Source organism: Gobio gobio (assembly GCF_949357685.1).
Source record: "Gobio gobio genome assembly, chromosome: 20".
Lineage (NCBI taxonomy): Eukaryota > Metazoa > Chordata > Actinopteri > Cypriniformes > Gobionidae > Gobio > Gobio gobio.
In genome coordinates, this window is record NC_137113.1 from 6,200,404 (window position 1) to 6,220,019 (window position 19,616).

Sequence of the window (19,616 nt, forward strand, 5' to 3'; positions counted from 1 at the left end):
TAATGGGCCAGGGCTCAGGTGTCTTCGCTTGCTCGCCATTCCACTCCAAGGACTGGATACGTGCGATATTTTCCCTCAGGTGAGCTCCCAGAGAGCCCTGAGCTCCTCCAGCACTGCTTACGCCGACATCAGTTCAGTCTGCCCTTTCAAGTCCAGACCCTCATGTCCGGCCAGGTGCTCCGTGTGCATGGTTCCCCTCCGGCGACCCCCACACGAGTATTTCCACCGTAAGCCTCCTCAGCGAGCAGGTGTCTTTCCCTTGGCAAGTCCCTGTCGCCCTAGGGTTAAAAATCCACCTTCGGCTGGTACCCTAGAGATCTTCTATATGCAGCCCTTAGCGGGTCATATGTGTGTTCTTAAGCCCTCCCTACGGGTAGGCATCTTGGCATTCCCTCACTGGGATATGCTTCCCAGTGTACCTTGGTAATCCTGTGATAAGTGGGAGTCCTTCGTCTGTACTAGTCTTACGACAGGGTACTCACACTTACGCAGGGCACTGGATGACAGCTGAGTGGCGTTGTTGTATTGGAACCCCCATTCGTTAGTCACTAACGTACGTCGTAGTGACTGAACGAAAGGGAACGTCTCGGTTACGTATGTAACCCTCGTTCCCTGAGGAGGGAACGGAGACGTACGTTTCCTTTGCCACGTCAGCTGTGCTGCCTGGAACGCGGAGTTCAGTCTTGGCTCCTGCAGCAGTAACATAATGCGATGTTGCCAGCGTACTTCCTTATATACCCACGAGGTGGGGCGGAGTAACGCATGCAAATTCCGCATGCCCATGGCATTGGCACTGCCATTGGGCGCTGTTGAATTCTCGGAGATGATTGGCTTCTAAGCGAAACCCCCATTCGTTAGTCACTAACATACGTCTCCGTTCCCTCCTCAGGGAACGAGGGTTACATACGTAACCGAGACGTTTTCTGTGCTCCATAAATAACCTGGAGCTCAATAATCAATAACTATAATAGAATGTAATATCTTTCTTACTAGGAGGTTGAATTTCAATTTTATGTTATATACAGTACCTGTTATGTTCAAAGTGAATCCTGTTTCTTTCGGTCCACACTTTGGTTGCACAAAGAATGTGAATTGTCCTGTCGTTGCTGTCGTTGGAGTGAATCTGCATGTGAAGCTGTTTCTCTGTTCACAGGAGCCCTCAGGAAACTCTTGTCTACAGATTTCCGTGTTAATAAAGTTCTTAGAGTAATTAAACTTATACCGTGTAATACATCTTTCAGAGCACTCCTGACTCAGAGAGACGCTGCAGGTGAGAGTTACTTCTTCTCCCTCAGTTCCAGTCACATTCTCACAGCTTACACTGATGTGACCTGAAAAATAACATGTATATCATATAATACAGCAACTAATCAATAATAAAGATCTAACTGTTTTTTTTTTGTTTTTTTACATCTCAAAGGCACAATATGTAAGATTTTTGGATTAAAATATCCAAACACCACCAGAACAATGTTATATATTTTGTTGACTTATGTAGTTAATAAAAGTTGCTCTGCTGTCGATGTGTGTGTCGCTCGTCTCTCATTAGCAATCGCTCCAGCGACCTCGTTCAGCTCCACAACACTCGGCCCTGCTCTGCTTCATACTACAGTAACGTTAATAATCTCATCCATGAACAGGATTTCTGCCTGAGTCCTGATTATTTTCCACCGGCTGTGAGGTGAAGACCACAACTCCCATGAATCCAATAATTCCATTATTAAAAGTATATTTTTAGTAGCACATATGAATTTGTTTAAAAATGTTGATTATTTACTTGATCTTTTGATCACGTAAATTATTTACATGCAAACGGGACGTTATCAGCAGTGCAACTGATGACAAAATAATTGAATATCTGATGTTATGTGAGCATTTCCACTCTTGCAAACAGAGGTCATGAGGTGTGAAGAGACCTCCCCAATGGCCCAATTTGTAATCATTTTAAAGAATACATTGGACCTAATATAAACTTTTCTTTCTGGGACTGCTTTCCAAGAAGGGGCGCAACTGATTTACAAAAATCATGATAAATATGTACAGGAATTGAGGCTGTAGCCAATGGCAGGAGTCGGAGTAAAAGCTGCAGGATTATGTACGAGTATTTGTACAAATATGTACGAGTATCATATGAATTTGACAGCTTGTTAAATCTTGTGAATTATTAAGACTTTGAGAATATGTTCTCACTGATTGAGCCATTGGTGTTTGTAAGAATATGTTTAAGAAACAACAAATGCTTGATAAAGAGTTCAAACCAACACATACTTACCATTGCAAATATTTGCTGTTGCTGCTTTCGGTCTTCTCCATTACTTTTCCATGAACAAGAATGGGCTGACTGAGTCCGAAAGGCCCTTTTGGTCTTTTCAGGTAAAAAAAAAAAAAGAGAAAAAGTCATAATATATAACACATACATTATATACAGGACAAAGTACTATTTACATCACAATATTTGGATTTTACATTAAAAGGCATTAAAAGCATGGTAAGTGTTGTGGTTACTGTCTATTTACAACAAAAATCACATTAAAACTACCAATACTGTGGTAAAAGCATGGTAAGTGTTGTGGTTACTGTCTATTTACAACAAACATCACATTACAACTAAGGTTGTTTTTATTGTGCTTCTACTACAAATGCCACGTTGGAACTACACTAGTTGTTATTATTAAATATGAATAACTGTTTAAAAGGTCTATAGCACGTCACGTGACAGTGTTTAATCGCCCTATTAGCAAGGTGTGTTGATTTAGAAAGCAAAGAAAAGCGAAGCCTGAGTGGAAATGAAAGATATAATGCAGTGACTGAACATAATCTGATGAATAACGACAGCAAATACTTTATATCAAACATTCATGGCTACTCACCAACATGTGGCCCACGTGCACTGATGCCAAACATCGCGATGTATTCTGAATGAGACTTCTTCAGCGAGATTTCATACCGATAGAATACCGGCAAAGGTTTCCCATTGAAAGCAATGGAGTTCCCAGTTCGTCTATAGTCTGACGCCGGGGGGTATGGCCGTACCTGTGGCGTCTTCAATATGACGCCGCGGGGCGGATGGAAACGCAGATCGCTTTTGGGTCTTTTCTTCACACAAATCAATCGTTTGGCCTCGGAACAGTTGGAATACTTGACATTTTTCAATAAAGTGTGCATGTTGTCTGTTATATTCTGTGTTTTATATCATATAACGCAAATGGGTAGGTTAAGGGGCGGGGTTGGGCTACTTTCAAACGTGTCTGAATAGCGTAAATACAAATCAATAAATGTAAATAAAATAATGCTGGCTGATTAAATTGAGAATCATACTCCAACATGTCATAATGGAAAAATTATAACCCAATAAATAGTTACATCGTGATAACATTCACATGCCCAACACGTCTGTGTATGACGCCAAAGGTGTCTCATTGGAATCACTGCAGTACCCTTAACGTCGAAAAATGCCTTTCAAGGGGTACCCTGTACGTAAAAAACCAAGCGTCAATATGTGACGAGTGGGAGTGAGACTGTGTTGATTTAGTTAATGAAAATAGTTTGATATTTTTCTTAGATTTTCGTAAAGCTTTTGATACTGTTGAACATAATTTTTTATTTTCTTCCTTAAAGGCCTTTGGGTTTGGTGAGTTCTTTTGTGCAACATTTGAACCCCTATATAATAATGCAAATTGCTCAATCAAACTTAAACATGGAACTACATCAAGATTTGAACTTAAAAGAGGTATTAGACAGGGTTGTCCCATATCTCCTTATCTTTTCTTGCTTGTAACCCAATTGTTATCTTTGCATGTTAAAAAAAAAGTATTCTTAAAGGGATCCCAATTGCAGATAAAGAAATTATTTTAATTCAATTAGCTGATGATACAACCCTTTTTTTTGAAAAACAGTGACCAAATTCCAATTGCCATTAATCTTGTTAATAACTTCTCTAGTGCTTCTGGCCTCTATCTTAATATTGATAAATGTGAACTAATGGCTGTCAAAGACTGTGATTTAGCAAATATTTGTAACATTCCTGTTAAAGATAAAGTAACATATTTAGGAATCATTATTGTTAAAGACCATTTGGAAAGATGCTCTCTGAACTTTAAAGCCATAATTGATAAAACTAAAAGGAAACTCAACTCCTGGCTTCAAAGAGATCTCTCCCTAAAGGGGAGAGTTCGCCTTACAAAGGCTGAAGGTATAGCCCTACTGACATATGCCTCTTTAACGTTGTAAAATGCTCTTTGATTTTCTTTGGAAAAATCGAACACACTATATTAAAAAAACTGTCATTATGAATACATATGAGAATGGTGGCCTTAATTTCTTAGATTTCACCACTATGAACCACACCTTTATGATTAATTGGACTAAACATCATCTAAAAGATCCCTCCTCTGTCTGGAACTTCATTCCTCATTATGTTTTTTTCAAATGTTGGTGATTTTGTTTTGATGTGCAATAATATAGATAAAATCCCAGCAAAGTTATCTGCCTTTCATAAACAAATGCTCCTATCTTGGTCATTAATATATAAGCATAATATTTCTCCTCATCATTATTTTATTTGGAATAATAGAAATATTCTATATAAACACAAATCTCTTTTTTTTTTAAGAACTGGTTTGAGAATAATATTACATTAGTTAGTCAGTTATACAACAAAGAAGAAATGCTTTTCTCTTATGATGAATTCCTTTCTTTTTATACAATACCAATTACTCCAAGAGAGTTTTCAATTGTGTTTGGTTCAATTCCTTCAGGTACTCTCATGCTTTTTAGAGGTATTGATAAAAACCATTCCCCTGAATTAATGTCTTTTGATGTAAAAAAAAAACATATGTTGGTAAAATTTCCTTTTTCGTTTAATTCCAAGAGTAATAATGTAGCTATTCGTACTCTTTTCCAGAGAGAAATGTTTACTGTACCTTATGTTTTGTCTCATTGGATCTCTTTACTAAATGGAAAAAAATATTTGCTGGAGGAGAGTATGGTTATTACCACAGAAATATCATCTTAGAAATAAGATTAAAGAAATCTCATATAAGCTTATTCACAGATTTTATCCAGCAAGTCATCATTTACAAAAATTTAAACAAGGGATAAATGTGAATTGTATTTTTTATGACAAAGATGAGGAAACTGCCTTGCACTTATTTTGGCACTGTACATACTCTGTCACATTATGGTGTAAGGTTCAAAAATATATAAATGAAAATATTCAGTGTTCAAGACCTCTTTCTCTCTTGTGGGAAAATGTACTCTTTGGCTTTACTGACTATTCTAGACAAGAAGAACATAACTTTTATTTAATTAATTTAATAATATTATTAACCAAATTCCACATTCATAAGTGTAAATTTACCAATAAGAAACCACATTTTGTAATTTTATTGACTGAAATATGTATATATATTGACAGTATCAGAGACTCTTTGAATAAGAAAGCTTTAAGAACTTTGAAAGCTTGTACATTTTATAATACATTTATTTGATTTTCATCTATGGATGTATGTATTTTCTGTTTTTGCTCTATTTTTCCCCCTGGCAACATTTTTTATTTAATTATTTTTTTTAAACGAATTGATCCGCTTAAGTTAACCAAAATAAAAAGAGGAGTAGGAGGTAGGAGAAGTGGAATATGCAAGAATTTTGGGAGATGGAAATTTACTTATAGGATGTAATAATGAAGTACAGATGGAAAAAGCAAAGAAGAGGAGTTGCGTTGTAGCAAGAGTTGGAGAGAAAATAACTGGTGGCAGTAAGGGAGTGATGTATGGAATTCCAAGTACTGTAAAGATGAAAGAACTGGTGGAGAACTTGAGAATGCAGAATAAGTCAGTTAAAAATGCTGTAAGAATGACAAGAGGAATTGAAAAAGTAGAAACGGAATCAGTGTTGGTCGAGTTTGAAACAAAGGATGTACCAAAAGAGCTATATTATGGATTTATGAGATATAGCATAAGGGAATACGTACCCAAACCAATGAGATGCTATAATTGTCAGGAATTTAGGCACATGGCCAAGACATGTAAAGGAAAGAGAAGATGTGCTAGGTGCAGTGGGGATCATGAGTATGGAAAGTCTGGGGAGGAAGTAAGGCCAAAGTGTTGTAATTGTGGAGGGAGTCATAGTGGGGCATTTTGGGGAAGTGAAGTAATGAGAAAGGAAGTTAAGATACAACAGATAAAGACAAAGGAAAAAAATGTCTTATGTTGAGGCTGTTAAGAGAACTGAACAGGAAAAGCAGAATCAGAGCAGAGAAAATGTAGGGGGTGAAAGGGACTGCCAACAAGAAAAGAAGGAACAATGGGAGGAAAAGAAGAAAATAGTGACATTCATAGCAGGGGTGATAAATGCTACAGCTGAAATTAGGTCCAAAACTGAAAGAATTCAGATTTTTGTTAAAGCAGCAATACATCATCTTGGTATGACAGGATTAAAGTGGGAAGAAGTGAGGGATGAACTCAGTGTACAGTCAAGTCAAGAGACAACATGTATAGGTTAATAATTTTAATAATGTTAATCCTTCAATGGAATGCAAGAAGCTTAATTGCAAATGGACAAGATTTTAAGCAATTTATTAAGAGTAGAAGAGGAAAGCCAGATATTAAATGCATTCAGGAATCCTGGTTAAAGACTAATTTGGATTTTATAATATATGGATATGTATCAGTTAGACAAGATAGGAAAAATGGTGGTGGAGGGGGATGTGTCACGTTTGTAAGACAGGGGGTTCCGCACAGGTTGTTAGGTGATGAGCAAGAATATGTAGTTGTAGAAATATGGGGAGAAGGGAGGAAAATTGTAGTTATAAATTACTACAATCCATGTAGGAAGTTAGAGATAGATAAACTTGAGGAAACAGAGGGGGAAGATAGGAGTAATATTGTATGGTGTGGGGATTTCAATGCACATAATGCACTGTGGGGTAGTGAGAAGATGGATGTTAGTGGACAAGTAATAGAAGTTATTGGATGAGAAAAACTTAGTATGTTTAAATGATGGAAGTAAATATTATCTGATATATAATATAATATATAATAAATATAATTGTAATCATTTATCTGAAGAAGGGAAGAAAGGCAGAGAGAAAACTAAATTTGAAAATTTAGAGGCACTAAGGATGATGAGAAATAATGATGAACAAAATGTACTATTTAACATGGGAGAGTTGAATAGATCAAAAGCTAAGACTGCACCAGGAAAAGATTAAATTTGTTATAGCATGTTGAAACAGTTAAGTGAGGAGGGGAAGAAGAAGTTGTTGATGCTGTACAATAAAGTGTGGGAGGAAGGGAAACCAAAGAGCTAGAAGGAAGCGATTATTGTCCCGATAAGAAAACCTGGGAAAGATTCTGGTAAACCAACAAGTTATAGACCCATTGCCCTGACATCTCATGTCTGTAAACTAATGGAAAGAATGATAAATGAGCGCGCGCGAGAGAGAGAGAGAGAGAGAGAGGGAGAGCGTGAAAGCAATAGGCTACGCCCATCAAAGCGCTGGCTCGTACAGATGGAATTTGCTTTTCCGGATCAACAACTGAGTTGCGCAAATATTTATGTCTGTTCCCTGCATTTCGGTGCCGATTGTTTTATAAACAACAAGGCCCAGTTCGACGCCGGATTTTCAGATCGCCTAATACTGTAGGATGGAGCGGTCCCAACGATAAAGGTCCCAACGTTGGAACCACAGGCAGTGAGTAAGACTGCTTCAAATGTCTGTTTTTGCCTATGCCCATCAAGTAGCCCAAACATGATCACGTATTGATCAATGGAGTATGCGATGTATAGTGTGTACATTTGTTTAGCTGGCCACTATATGTGTATGTTGTGTATTGTAAAAGCACTCCAAACAACAATACACAAAGAATGGGGAAATATGTTGAACTAAATAAGCGCGCTTCTTCATTCAAATGCGCTACTATTCCATGTCTTTCTATGTAAACACTAGCCTGACGCGCAAAACCAGCCCGCTTACTACAAATCATGTCTACACAAACCACGCGTAAACACACACACACACATACACACACACACACACACATTGTAACACTCGCGCTTGACATGGTGTTCTAAATAACACAAGCCGCTAAGCATATTATATAGTTAGTGTAACTTATACCACATAGTTGATGTCCTGCTCTAGCCGTTTTTGCTGCTGCTCCTGTTCAACTTCAGCCTCTGGGTCTGATTCCGGATCATAGATGTATGGCTGTATCTGATTAAAAGCCATTTTTTATTTTGAATAAAGTTTTTCCCTGCTTTTAGGGATGACGCAGCTTTCAGACGCACTCAACACAGTAACAGCGGCGCGCGCTCGACATTCTTTAGCTCCGCCCACACGATACGCCCCCAGCCGCACGGCTTTTTCCGGAAAGACTCGGAACAGTGCATCTTTCTTTTATAATTATAATAAAAATAAAGACTTTTCGGAGATATGCAGGATGCAATGCTACTCTATAGGTACTCAAATTGACATGAGACTGACTGAAACTGAGTGCCCCCCCCCCCCCCCCTTTAAGTGATGTTTTTTACGAGGAAGAAAATCAAGGAAAATATGAATCTAAAGCTATATGGAAGTAATTTATAGAAAGTTAAAACATTCCGCTTTTTAGGAGTACACTTTGACACAAGGCTAACATGGGTAGAGCATGTCAGGTATGTGGAGGACAAGTGTAAAAAAGTAATAAATATAATGAGATGTTTAACAGGACAAGAATGGGGAGCAGATTATAAGTCACTGAAGTATGTAAGTTTAATAAGATCAAGGATGGATTATGGAAGTGTGGCGTATGGATTAGCAGCCAAATCTGTACTTGTAAGGCTTGAAGTAAAAGCACTGAGATTATGTTTAGGAGCAGTAAAAACATCGGGTGTGCTCTCCAAGTTGAAGCAGGAGAAATGCCACTGAATATTCGACCAAAACAATTGCTTGTAAATTATTCAAAGAACATGGAGATAGTCATCCAATCAAAAGAATACTGCAAGATAACTGGGAAAGGGAGAGAGCACAAAAGTTACGTTTTAGGTGGATAGGAGATGCGGCAGCAAGAGACTTGGGAGTGTATGAAAAGGAGCTCTGCCCAACTGTAATGTGGCCTGATACCCCGGTATGGAAGCTAGAAACCATGGAAGCTGATTTTAAGTTACTTCAAGTCAAAACAGAAAGCAATAGTACAGATTTGGCAGCTGAATTTTATAGATATATAGATTATAAATATAATGATCATGTGCAGATTTATACAGACGGGTCAAAGGATCCAGAAAGAGGGAAGACTGGATCTGCAGTTTACATTTTTAATCAAAGAGGTGAGGTAAGCAGACGAACTACAAATGATCTGAGTGTGTATGCAGTTGAATTATATGGTATTATGATGCCATTAGAATGGATTGAGGAAAACCAAATCAATAAAGCTGAAGGAAAGAGCATAGTGTGGAAAGAAGCCATTAGAGAACGGCAACATCAGTGGGACAGGGAAACTAAAGGGAGGCATTTGTATGATATTCAAAATAAAGCTGGGGCTGTGAAGAATAGGGGAGGAAATAGAAAAGAAGAAATAATTATGACCAGATTAGGGATAGGTCACAGTAATTTGAATAGCACATTACACATTATAAGGAAGCATCCAGATGTTTTTTGTGATACTGTCAGCTTGCAGAAACTATAGAGCATGTGTTGTTGAGTTGCAGACACTATGAAGAACAGAGAAAAGAAATGATGGAAGAATTAGGAAAAGCTGGAATAACAGGGACAGGAATTAAGGAAATACTGGACAGTGGGGAAAATGAACAAAGCAGAGGAAGTTTTTTCTTTTTTTAACAAGAACAGGACTGATAAGAAGAATATGACGTAATGGACATTAAAGGAAAATGAATCCGGCAGAAACCCATAGATGGATATCCCATCCACCGCACTTCGCCGTCCGTTTGCGCCCACTATTTCCACATATTTTCCTATTTCCGATAACACGTCACGGTACAGTGGTTCCTCCCCTGTGCGGAGGCGCTCCACAACCACAACAGGGCCAGGGGATGAGTGCAGTGGCCACTTGCATGCATAAAATTAAATATAAATAAATCAATGTACTGTAAAATCTTAGTTTTAGTTAAGAAAACCGCTAGAACTAAACTAAAAGAACTACAACTTTGCTAAAGTTGTGTGCGTGCCTGCAAAGTAAGTAGCAGTCTTTAAATATGTTGTTTTCTACTTTGTTTATGAACCGTTTAATTGCTTTGAGGGTGTAGAAGTTAATGTATGCAAGTGACAAACCCGAACTAACTCGTAAAGATGTTTTTGGGTATATTTACATACCAGTTTCCTCACATATATCACTGTCGTGCTCGTGCGCAAAGACCATTTACTCATCATATGGTTTATTTAATATGTATATCGCTCATTTCTGAGAGTTAAAGCACTCGTTAAGCGCATACGCACTAGCCTACTGTGCTAGACTGAGCGGCTCCGTCTCTGTATTCAGCGCTGAAAGGTGTAGAATTTCAACTGCACCATATTAGTCATTTGTAGCGGTGCATTTTTCCCTATATAATGGCACATTTGTTCTTCCTATTTACTGTATTGATCATTGTAGTTAAATATTCCTTGTGGAGATTACTGTGCTTATATTTATTGTGACTACTGTTATTTGTTATTTTGTAGGCTACTTTTTCTCTTTTATCTTTTAATTGTAGAATACCACACACACACATGCAAAGAGTATTTATTCAGTGTACTTAGTTGTGGTGACAATAAATGGGTTATTCCCGTATACCTGATCTTCTGTGGTAAACTTCTCTCACCGGACGCTCTGTTATGCAGAAGACTTCTTGAATGTATTCAGAGTTTTTCCTTATTGAAAATAAGGTATTTTCACCCAAATATCCTGTGTTGGAATTTACTTGTTAATAAAGTAATGTGATAAAATGTCAACCCTGTTGTCTGTTTCTGTATTTTGCTTAATATATTTATGTTTTTAGTCATTTTTGTCTTTTGGGACAGTGAGAAATAAACAATTGTTACTACAATTTAAAATATTTAATTGGACCAACCACAGTTTCACTGTAAAACATTTCTCCAATTCAAAAATTTCAAGTGACTGATCACATCTAAATTTTTTAGTTGGCCAAATTGAAAAATTTAGATGTGATCGGTCACTAGAAAATTTTAAATTGGAGAGGCCTGACATTTTTTACAGTGTTGGTAAATAAAATGTTTCCATTGGCTCAACATATTATTTCTAATTGAGCCCATGTTAACAGGCTGTTGCCACAATGGAAAAAATTCAATTCACAGAAATTCAATTTGGCCAATTTAAAATTTTAGATGTGACCAGTCACTAGAAAATTTCTAGTTGGGAAGATTATACATTTTTTACAGTGTAGTGGTTTATCAACCGGCAAATTCACATTGGGAGAGCTACTAGTAGCCATCCTTTTTACAGTTGTTTATGTTTCCCTTTTGATGCACATATTTATGTCATTTTTTTCTATTGCAGAATCAGAACCATGAATGCTGTAAATGCAGTGCCGCTGTTGATTCTGGTTTGGACTTTTACTGCTGTCTGTGAAGTTGATGATGGTAAGAGAATAACTTTCCCCTAGAAAGAGTGTGTGAGAGTTTTGAGGAGGGACTAAATAAAAGGTTATGAAGAAAAATGGTAAAATCGTATTAATCAATTTACATATAGATTATAAATATATACATATAGACCTTGTATATAGATCATTGGGTAACCATTTACAATATGGCTGTATTAGTTAACATGAACTAACCATGAACAACACCTCTGTTCATCATTAGTTAATCTTTGTTAATGTTAGTTCACAGTGCATTAACTAATGTTAACAATATTTTAATAATGCATTAGTAAATGTTGAAATTAACAAAGAAATAAATGGGTAACACTTTACAATAAGGTTGTATTAGTTAACATTAGTTAATGCATTAGTTAACATTAACTAACCATGAACAAGACCTCTGTTCAGCATTAGTTAATCTTTGCTAACGTTAGTTAATAAAAATACAGCTGTTCATGGTTTGTTCATGTTAGTTCTGTCACGGTTGGTAGATCGGTTGTCTTATTCTAGTTTCATGTGTGGTGTGTGTGTGTGTGTGTGTGTCTGTATGTCATGGTTAAGAGGGGGCGATCAGCGGCCAGCTGTGTATTATCATCTCCAGCCTACTTATACCCCTTTTCCACCAAAGCAGAGCCAGAGCCAGAGCTAGATCGGAGCCAGAGCCTAGTTTCAAATCGGTTCTTCGTGTTTCCACACCGAAAGCACCACCTCGGAGCCAGGAAAAGTGGTTCTTAAGTAGCACCAAAACATTGCTGGGCTAGAACAGGGCTAGAAGTAAGAACCGCTTACGTCAGCGGCTGGGGGCGGGGTTACCATGACCAAGACGAACACAAACTTGTGACCGCCATTTTTGAATTAGCAGCTAACGCTAAACACAACAATGGATGCGCTTAGACAAAAGCAACAGTGGTCCGAGGAGGAAATTAGCTGCTTTTTAGCACTCTGGTCCTCTGCAGAGGTCCAGAGTAAACTAGACGGGGCTTCACGGACGAAACCAGTTTTACAGCAGATCCAGCGGGACATGGCTACAGCGGGGTTCGACAGGAACATCGTCCAGATAAATAACAAACTGAAAAAACTAAAAAAAGACTACAGGGACCAAAAAAGAGATCTCGGTAGAAGCGGCAATGGTCGCCCACGCCGAAACCCCCACTTCGACGTCCTCGGCGATCGACCGGCATGCCAGGTGACTGGGGCACTGAATTCGGCGACAATAGTGCTCGAGGCCATGGTGGATGATTCGCTGCAGCAAAGTTGCACTGATCCTGGTAAGTTCTGTTTTTAATGCCCTCTCTCCCATTTCATGTTGTCAAATCGTTGTTTGAGTTTCCCGTCCTCGTGCCTGTCCTGTTCTCCTATTGTTCTCTGAGTACTGGACCCTGGATGACTTCATCAGTCCCTGCGTCACGCTCTCCTGCCAGCTGTGTTCCTGGTCATCTCCTTTGGGACGGTGTTTTGCAACGATCTATCTTTATCCTTGAGTATCCGGTCAAATAAAGACTTGTTGAACTTGCATTTGCAAATGCAAGTTCCAGGGCCGGCTCTAGCTCTTTGGTTGCCCTAGGCGAGGTTGAGTTTTAATTAAGACTTGAAGGATCAACTGCAATAAATTGGTCATACACAAATGCTAGAAAGAATGTTCAAGGTTATTTACCAAATATTAACTCCATAAACCGTGTAAAAACTCTCTTAAGCACCTATACCCTCTACAAACAAAAGTGCTGTTATGGATACACTGTACTTACCACTACAAAATTAAAATATATAAGTTCTTGTAGCTCTATCCCTATCTTAAATAATAAAAGATGAACAGTTGTTTCTGGCATTTCTATTCACCTTCAAAATTGACGCAGCATTAAAATTTGGATCGTCTGGATTTCCTTATTGTCAGTGAAATGCGTTGTAATATGTAGATAACTAGCTAGCTAGTTATAGCTTAGTGACAGCAATAAAACGTCCAATGCCGTCCAATATTAGTTGATAATATCGATAATACGAAGTAAATTTATTTTGTTTGACACCTTTATGGCTGAGATGAGAAGACTTACCTCTATACTGGGCTTTCTTTTGATCGTCTGCCTTTCTCTTTTTCCGTCCCTGTGCACTCGAGGGTTTAACGTTAGACCGCTTCATTTTTGAAGAACGCGCCAGTGATGAGCACTTGCCTGACCTAACGCCTGAACGCCTGTGCTCGACAATAGCCTACTCACCATCAATTCAATCTAATAATCAGGTTAAGTAATTAAACGTGTGGCTGAGGGGGCGCCCAATGATGATCATGTTTAATAAACAGTATGTTTTATTTCGCTTGTTTTAATTCTATGCTTAATGGGAAGTAAGTTTAAGGGCGCCACTAGAGGGCGCCTGCGCGCGCCCCCGACACATTTGTCGCCCTAGGCAACTGCCTAGCTCGCCTATAGCAAACGCCGGCCCTGGCAAGTTCAACAAGTCTAGGCTGGATACTCAAGGATAAAGATAGATCGTTGCAAAACACAGTCCCAAAGGAGATGGCAGACAACCAGGAACATAGCTGGCAGGAGAGCGTGACGCAGGGACTGAGATGGAGATCCGGAGGTGCAGAGTGAATGTGAATCCGTGGTGAGATCGGGAGTGAAGTCATCCAGGGTCCAGTACACATAGAACAAGAGGAGAACAGGACAGGCACGAGGACGGGAAACTCAAACAACGATCTGACAACATGAAATGGGAGAGAGGGCATTAAGTAGGCTGGAGATGATAATACACAGCTGGCCCCCAGGGCCGGCCCGTGGCATAGGCGGAATAGCCAAATGCTAGGGGCGCCACTCATCCATAGGGGCGCCAAAATGTATTTTATTCATATTAATTTGAAATATGACCGTATAAAGCGCAAAAAACCTTAACTAAGTCCCCCGCCACTTCCCGGTCCGCCTCATCAATCTCCCCCACCAAACTACTTGAAGTGCGTCAGAAATATAACGCGCGATCAGTTTAACTTATGGAATTTGTTGTGTCGCGTCGCCTCTCGCCGCATCTAATGTAGACAGGATTGCTTTCATTTTTTAGGGTGCTTGGCCGCTCGCTCCAGGTGTAGACACGGTGAAAGTTGTCTGATAATTTATGACGGATTGCCGAAATGTAGTGTCATAAAAAACAGAAGCCCTCTGATGCAGGCAAGATAAGAGAAACACTGCAAAAATGCTCTTCTTATGTAGTATTTTTGTCTTGTTTCTAGTCTAAATATCTAAAAATTCTTAAACCAAGATGCATTTACTAGATTAGTAAAATAATATTTTGTCTTAAGTGAGTTTATCCTTAAAACAAGCTAAATTATCTGCCAATAGGGTGAGAAAAATAATCTTGTTTCTGATTAAAATCTTATTTCTGTCCCAAACAGAAATAAGATCATTCTTCTCACCCCATTTGGCAGATAATTGTGCTAGTTTTAAGCCAAAACTCACTTCATTTTGATTTTTTCCCCCAGAAAACAAGGAAAAAATGTATCTAATGTCATTTTACTAGTAAATACATCTTGATTTAAGAATATTTTGATGTTTAGACTGGACACAAGAAAAAAAAACTAAATAAGAAGAGCATTTTTTGCAGTGTAAAGACAGAGGTAAAGTGGTGTAATGAATGAACAGTTTATTTAATTGCATAGTAGTAAAATACTAATGTACGCTAATTAATTCCAGTTTTACCTTAAACTATATGCAAGCAGCTGTTATGGGTTCTCCAGTGGCCACAGATAGTGAATTTTGTCAAAAAAAAATTCATATCTGATTTTTAAACGCATGTAATATCACTTTTTTCATAGCCTAATGTTTTTATTCTACAGTTGTGCAGTTTTAAGGGGACATATGGACATTTTAAAAAGTATTTGCCGAAATTAGTAATGATATTTATATACAGGTTTATTTAAAATAGCAACATTTTATGTAAATTTCACATTAAATATCTAAATTTCTCAGTTTAATTCATGGTGAAAACATGAATGTGCATATTAGTGGAAGTTTGCTGCCATCTACTGGAAAACAAACACTTTTGCTAGATCTCAATAGTTTGTGCATGAATGCTAGATGCAATTACTTTTTTGTGTTTAGGCTGTAATGTGGCGTAGGTGCTATTTTTGTATAGTTTAACTATCATCAGCCTTTTAAAAAAATTAAATAATAATAATATCATGAACATAATGACGGGGTAGAATGGACTGGATATCATATAAAACAACAACAATAAAAATGAAAAAACATCAATGCATTAAAAAAATAAAAGTACCAGTGTTTCCACAACTTAGACTGAAAACATGTAGTGCTAAACCTTGATACAAGGGGCCCCGAGTAAAATCTTGCCTAGGGCAGCAAATTGGTCAGGGCCGGCCCTGCATGTAAATATTCCCTACAATTTCCTCCACATAAATGAATCATGTAAATTACTCTTTAACGCATACATTTAAATTATTTATCAACTGCATTTAGGCTCCTACAGTTCATGTTAACTAATGTAGTTAAGTAATGTTAACTAATGAACCTTATTGTAAAGTGTTACCGACACAATAGAGGTAAATTCATTACAGTTAGGGAGCAGTTCATTTTTTGTGTTAATTTATGTATTTATACACTATGTTACGTTAAACTATGTGTTCATATATTAGCACAAAATCACATTTTCAGTCAAGACTAAGATCTTGTGTTTCTCTGATGCACATGATTAAAGAAATAATCAGGACGAGTTTGGATGCCGAGACTAATGTATTATTTTTTTAAATAATTAGTGTGTATATCACTATATTGTGTTTAAGCTACAATTCATAATAGATAATAAAATATGCGAGTTTCCCATAGAGATCAAATTTTTTGGAATATCGAATGTACAAAAAAAACATGCAGTGGTTTGATTTATGAATAGGTTCTCTAATGAAAGAGTCACTGTGTATATTTATAACTGACATGAACACAACAATCAGAGGTTTGTTAAAAAACAAATCTGTATTATTGATCAGTTGCTGTGTTATATGATCTACATGTTATTTTTCAGATGACATCAGTGTAATCTGTGAGGATGTGACTGGAGCTGTGGGAAAAGAAGTAACTCTCACCTGCAGCGTCTCTCTGAGTCTGAAGTGCACTGGAAGATACATTAAACTGTATAAGTTTTATTACTCTGAGAACTTTACTTACAGAGTAATCTGTAGACGAGAGTTTCCTCGTGACTCCTATGAACAGAGAAACATCACATGCAGCTTCACTCCAACTACAGCAATGACACGACAATTCAAATTCTTTGTGCAACCAAAGTGTGGATGGAAAAACATAGCATTTACTGTGAACATAACAGGTACTGTAGATAATACTGTTTATAACTCAATAAATGTTTGCAAATGTAACTAACACTGATTTAAAATCTGTTCACAGAGCCCAGTAAACCTGAAAGTGACACTGAAGCTCTTCCCAAACAAGGTATAATATATTATATTATAGTTATTGATTATTGAGCTCCAGGTTACTCCACAAAAAAAGTTGAGTTTTGATTTAAACAATTATTTAAACCGCACCTTTCCAGAGCCAAAAGAAGGAGCGAGTCCTGGATCAAGAACAGGAGACAATACTAGATCAGAGGAGGGATCTGGATCTAATAACACTATCATCACTGCAGTTATGGGCTGTTTCATCATCATCATCATCCTCATAATAACAGTCATTTACAAAACTAAACTAAACTACAACAAACCTTGTGGAATGCAAAAGAAGATGCTTCTGGACGAAATACACGACGAGGACAACCGCAACTGTCCAGTAAATGTGATCTAATATCACTGACTCAACAGGATGAAAACATGAAGTTTTGTTTGACTTAAGACTCAAACTTTATAGGAACTCCATAAACTATATCTGTACACACATTACTCTCTGTTAAACCTCAAACCACTGATCTATATCACTCTGAGTGTGGGTTTAAAAAGTCTCTGTTTTATATTGATGTATGTGAAACAATGGTATATTATTGATCAGTGAATATATTTGGCTTTAATGAACTTAAGCCTGTGTGAAGAGACAGGATAAACCCAAACTGTTTGGTTTTGCTGTTTTTTTTTTTTTTTCTGACTTTCAGAATTTATGTAATAAAGGACAATTTTGTATTTGGTAAGTGGTATTATACCTTAAGTGTGGAAATATTTTTTTACTTCTAATATTTTGTACCTGCAATTTTCTAATGGTGTGAACAGTGTGTTTTTGTAAAGGGTTCTTTTTTACTATAATTAAAAATAGAAGAACAATTACATGAATAAACATGTCTGGAAACCTTTTTATCATCACATGATGATGGTTAAGTTACAGTAAACCAGGTCAGCCGTACGGAAATGATCTGAATTTATGCCTTATTTATTTAAGTTACATGAGCATGTCAACTTTAGATTCGTAGATTTGCAGGTAGAATGATTTTAGTTTTAGTATAAGCCAAAGCCTGTTCCCTTTCAAAAGCTACACTCAATGCTGCATACGCTTATGCAAATGAGAATGTCTTTGACATAACCAGCTGTGAAAATAGTGTGAAAACACGTCAATGAAATTGACCCGGAGGTATAGCCTCGGCCGGTGACGTCATATGCGCACCTGCAGCACGAGGTTATAAATAGATGAGCTTCAGCTGGAGCAGGTCTTTTTGTTTTCAGACCAACTCTGTTATGGTGTGTTACAAAGTCTCTGAAAAAAAAAAAAAAAAAAAATCTCTCTCTCTCTTTCAAGACTCAACTCGAGATCTTTGTTAGGAGTTAGTTTTCAACATGGCAGTGTGCAGATTTCTCTCTCTCGTTCTCATCTCTGTTACAAAGAAACATTAATGGAAAGAGTTCTAGTTAAATCTGATCAGTTGGAAACGAGTCAGCAGAGTAAAACGCTGTATATCCATTTTCTGTTTTAAATAACTTATATTGCTGTGTGTGTTTGGGGAAGAGCATGCGGTCGCTGCATTGAGTCAGACGAGTGCGAGCATTGCAAGGATTACAGTTAGAATGCTTTATGCTCGTCTGGGCTACTTTCAGTCCGCACCCGTGTTCGGAGCTCTCGAATGGGTTTGTTGACGAGCAAGAGACGGGTCCGTCCCTTTCGCTTGCTCGCTCACCAAATGCATGTTTCCCCGCGTGATCCCGAAGCGCGCTCCAGCGTTTCTTCGGCTCGCGCGGGGAATGATGATGAATCTCTGGTCCGCGAACCTCGAGCAGCCGCCTGCGATCGTTCCTCACATGATAGTGAATCCATACGAGGAATTTATCGTTGTTCGCGCGGTGGCCAGGGCAGTTGTCTGGTACCGTGAATGAGAGATCCCCGAACGAAGTGAGCTTGAGGTTTCTGTCTAGAAAAAACATTTAGGCCTACTTCACGTGTTTTTGTACCCTTGACGTCGACATTTTCGACAATCATGGGTGTGAAATCGATTGGATATGTGAGAATACCCCAGGTGTATGGCAAGCCGTTTTAACTTTTATTAATTCGCAGGATATGTTTTTGTGATATCAACGAAGTTAATAGGGCTCGGGCGCTGCGTTGCATCCTGGGACGTGGCGGCCATGTTGATGGCCTCGCGAATGTAAACATACAGCAAATCGAACGAGGAGAAGCAAAGTTGGGAGAAAGAAAAACTATGTTAAAATCCCGAAAAGGATGTGGAATTTACCGGGATACGTTAAATAGGGAAGCCAGGGACCGGTATATGGACAAAATTGGAACTATTAACGGTTTGGATTCATATGAAATTTGCAGTTCACAAATGGATGGGTTCAGGAGCTGCAGACCATGAAGCCTATGTAACATTAACCTTTTACCTTGAAGCATTCTGCACCGTTCTGTGTTCTCGGGTTGCACTACTTGCAAATAAACACTGAAAAATATCTGATTGTGTGACACTTCTTGCTTTTGAACATTATACGGTTATTGCGATTGTGTGACACTTCTTGCTTTTGCACATTATACGGTTATTGCGATTGTGTGACACTTCTTGCTTTTGCACATTATATTGATTTAAGTATATTTATTTTGAAGATTGTGGGTATGGATGCAACAGACACT

At 38.0% G+C, this 19,616-nt stretch overlaps 1 protein-coding gene across 2 annotated transcripts; it reads left to right on the forward strand.

Moving 5' to 3' along the window:
• Window positions 1-7,283: 7,283 nt before the first annotated feature.
• On the forward strand, window positions 7,284-17,856 carry LOC307144085 (uncharacterized protein). 2 transcript variants are annotated; one of them, XM_079846073.1, is made up of 5 exons: window positions 7,284-7,693; window positions 11,490-11,572; window positions 16,588-16,887; window positions 16,965-17,009; window positions 17,113-17,856. In XM_079846073.1, exons 2-5 carry the CDS (start codon window positions 11,500-11,502, stop codon window positions 17,358-17,360), a joined length of 666 nt encoding a protein of 221 aa, XP_079702199.1. In that variant the 5' UTR covers window positions 7,284-7,693; window positions 11,490-11,499; the 3' UTR covers window positions 17,361-17,856. The 2 variants fall into 2 exon arrangements, with proteins under 2 accessions (XP_079702199.1, XP_079702198.1); XM_079846072.1 differs by lacking the exon at window positions 7,284-7,693 and adding an exon at window positions 9,971-10,171.
• Window positions 17,857-19,616: the final 1,760 nt, after the last annotated feature.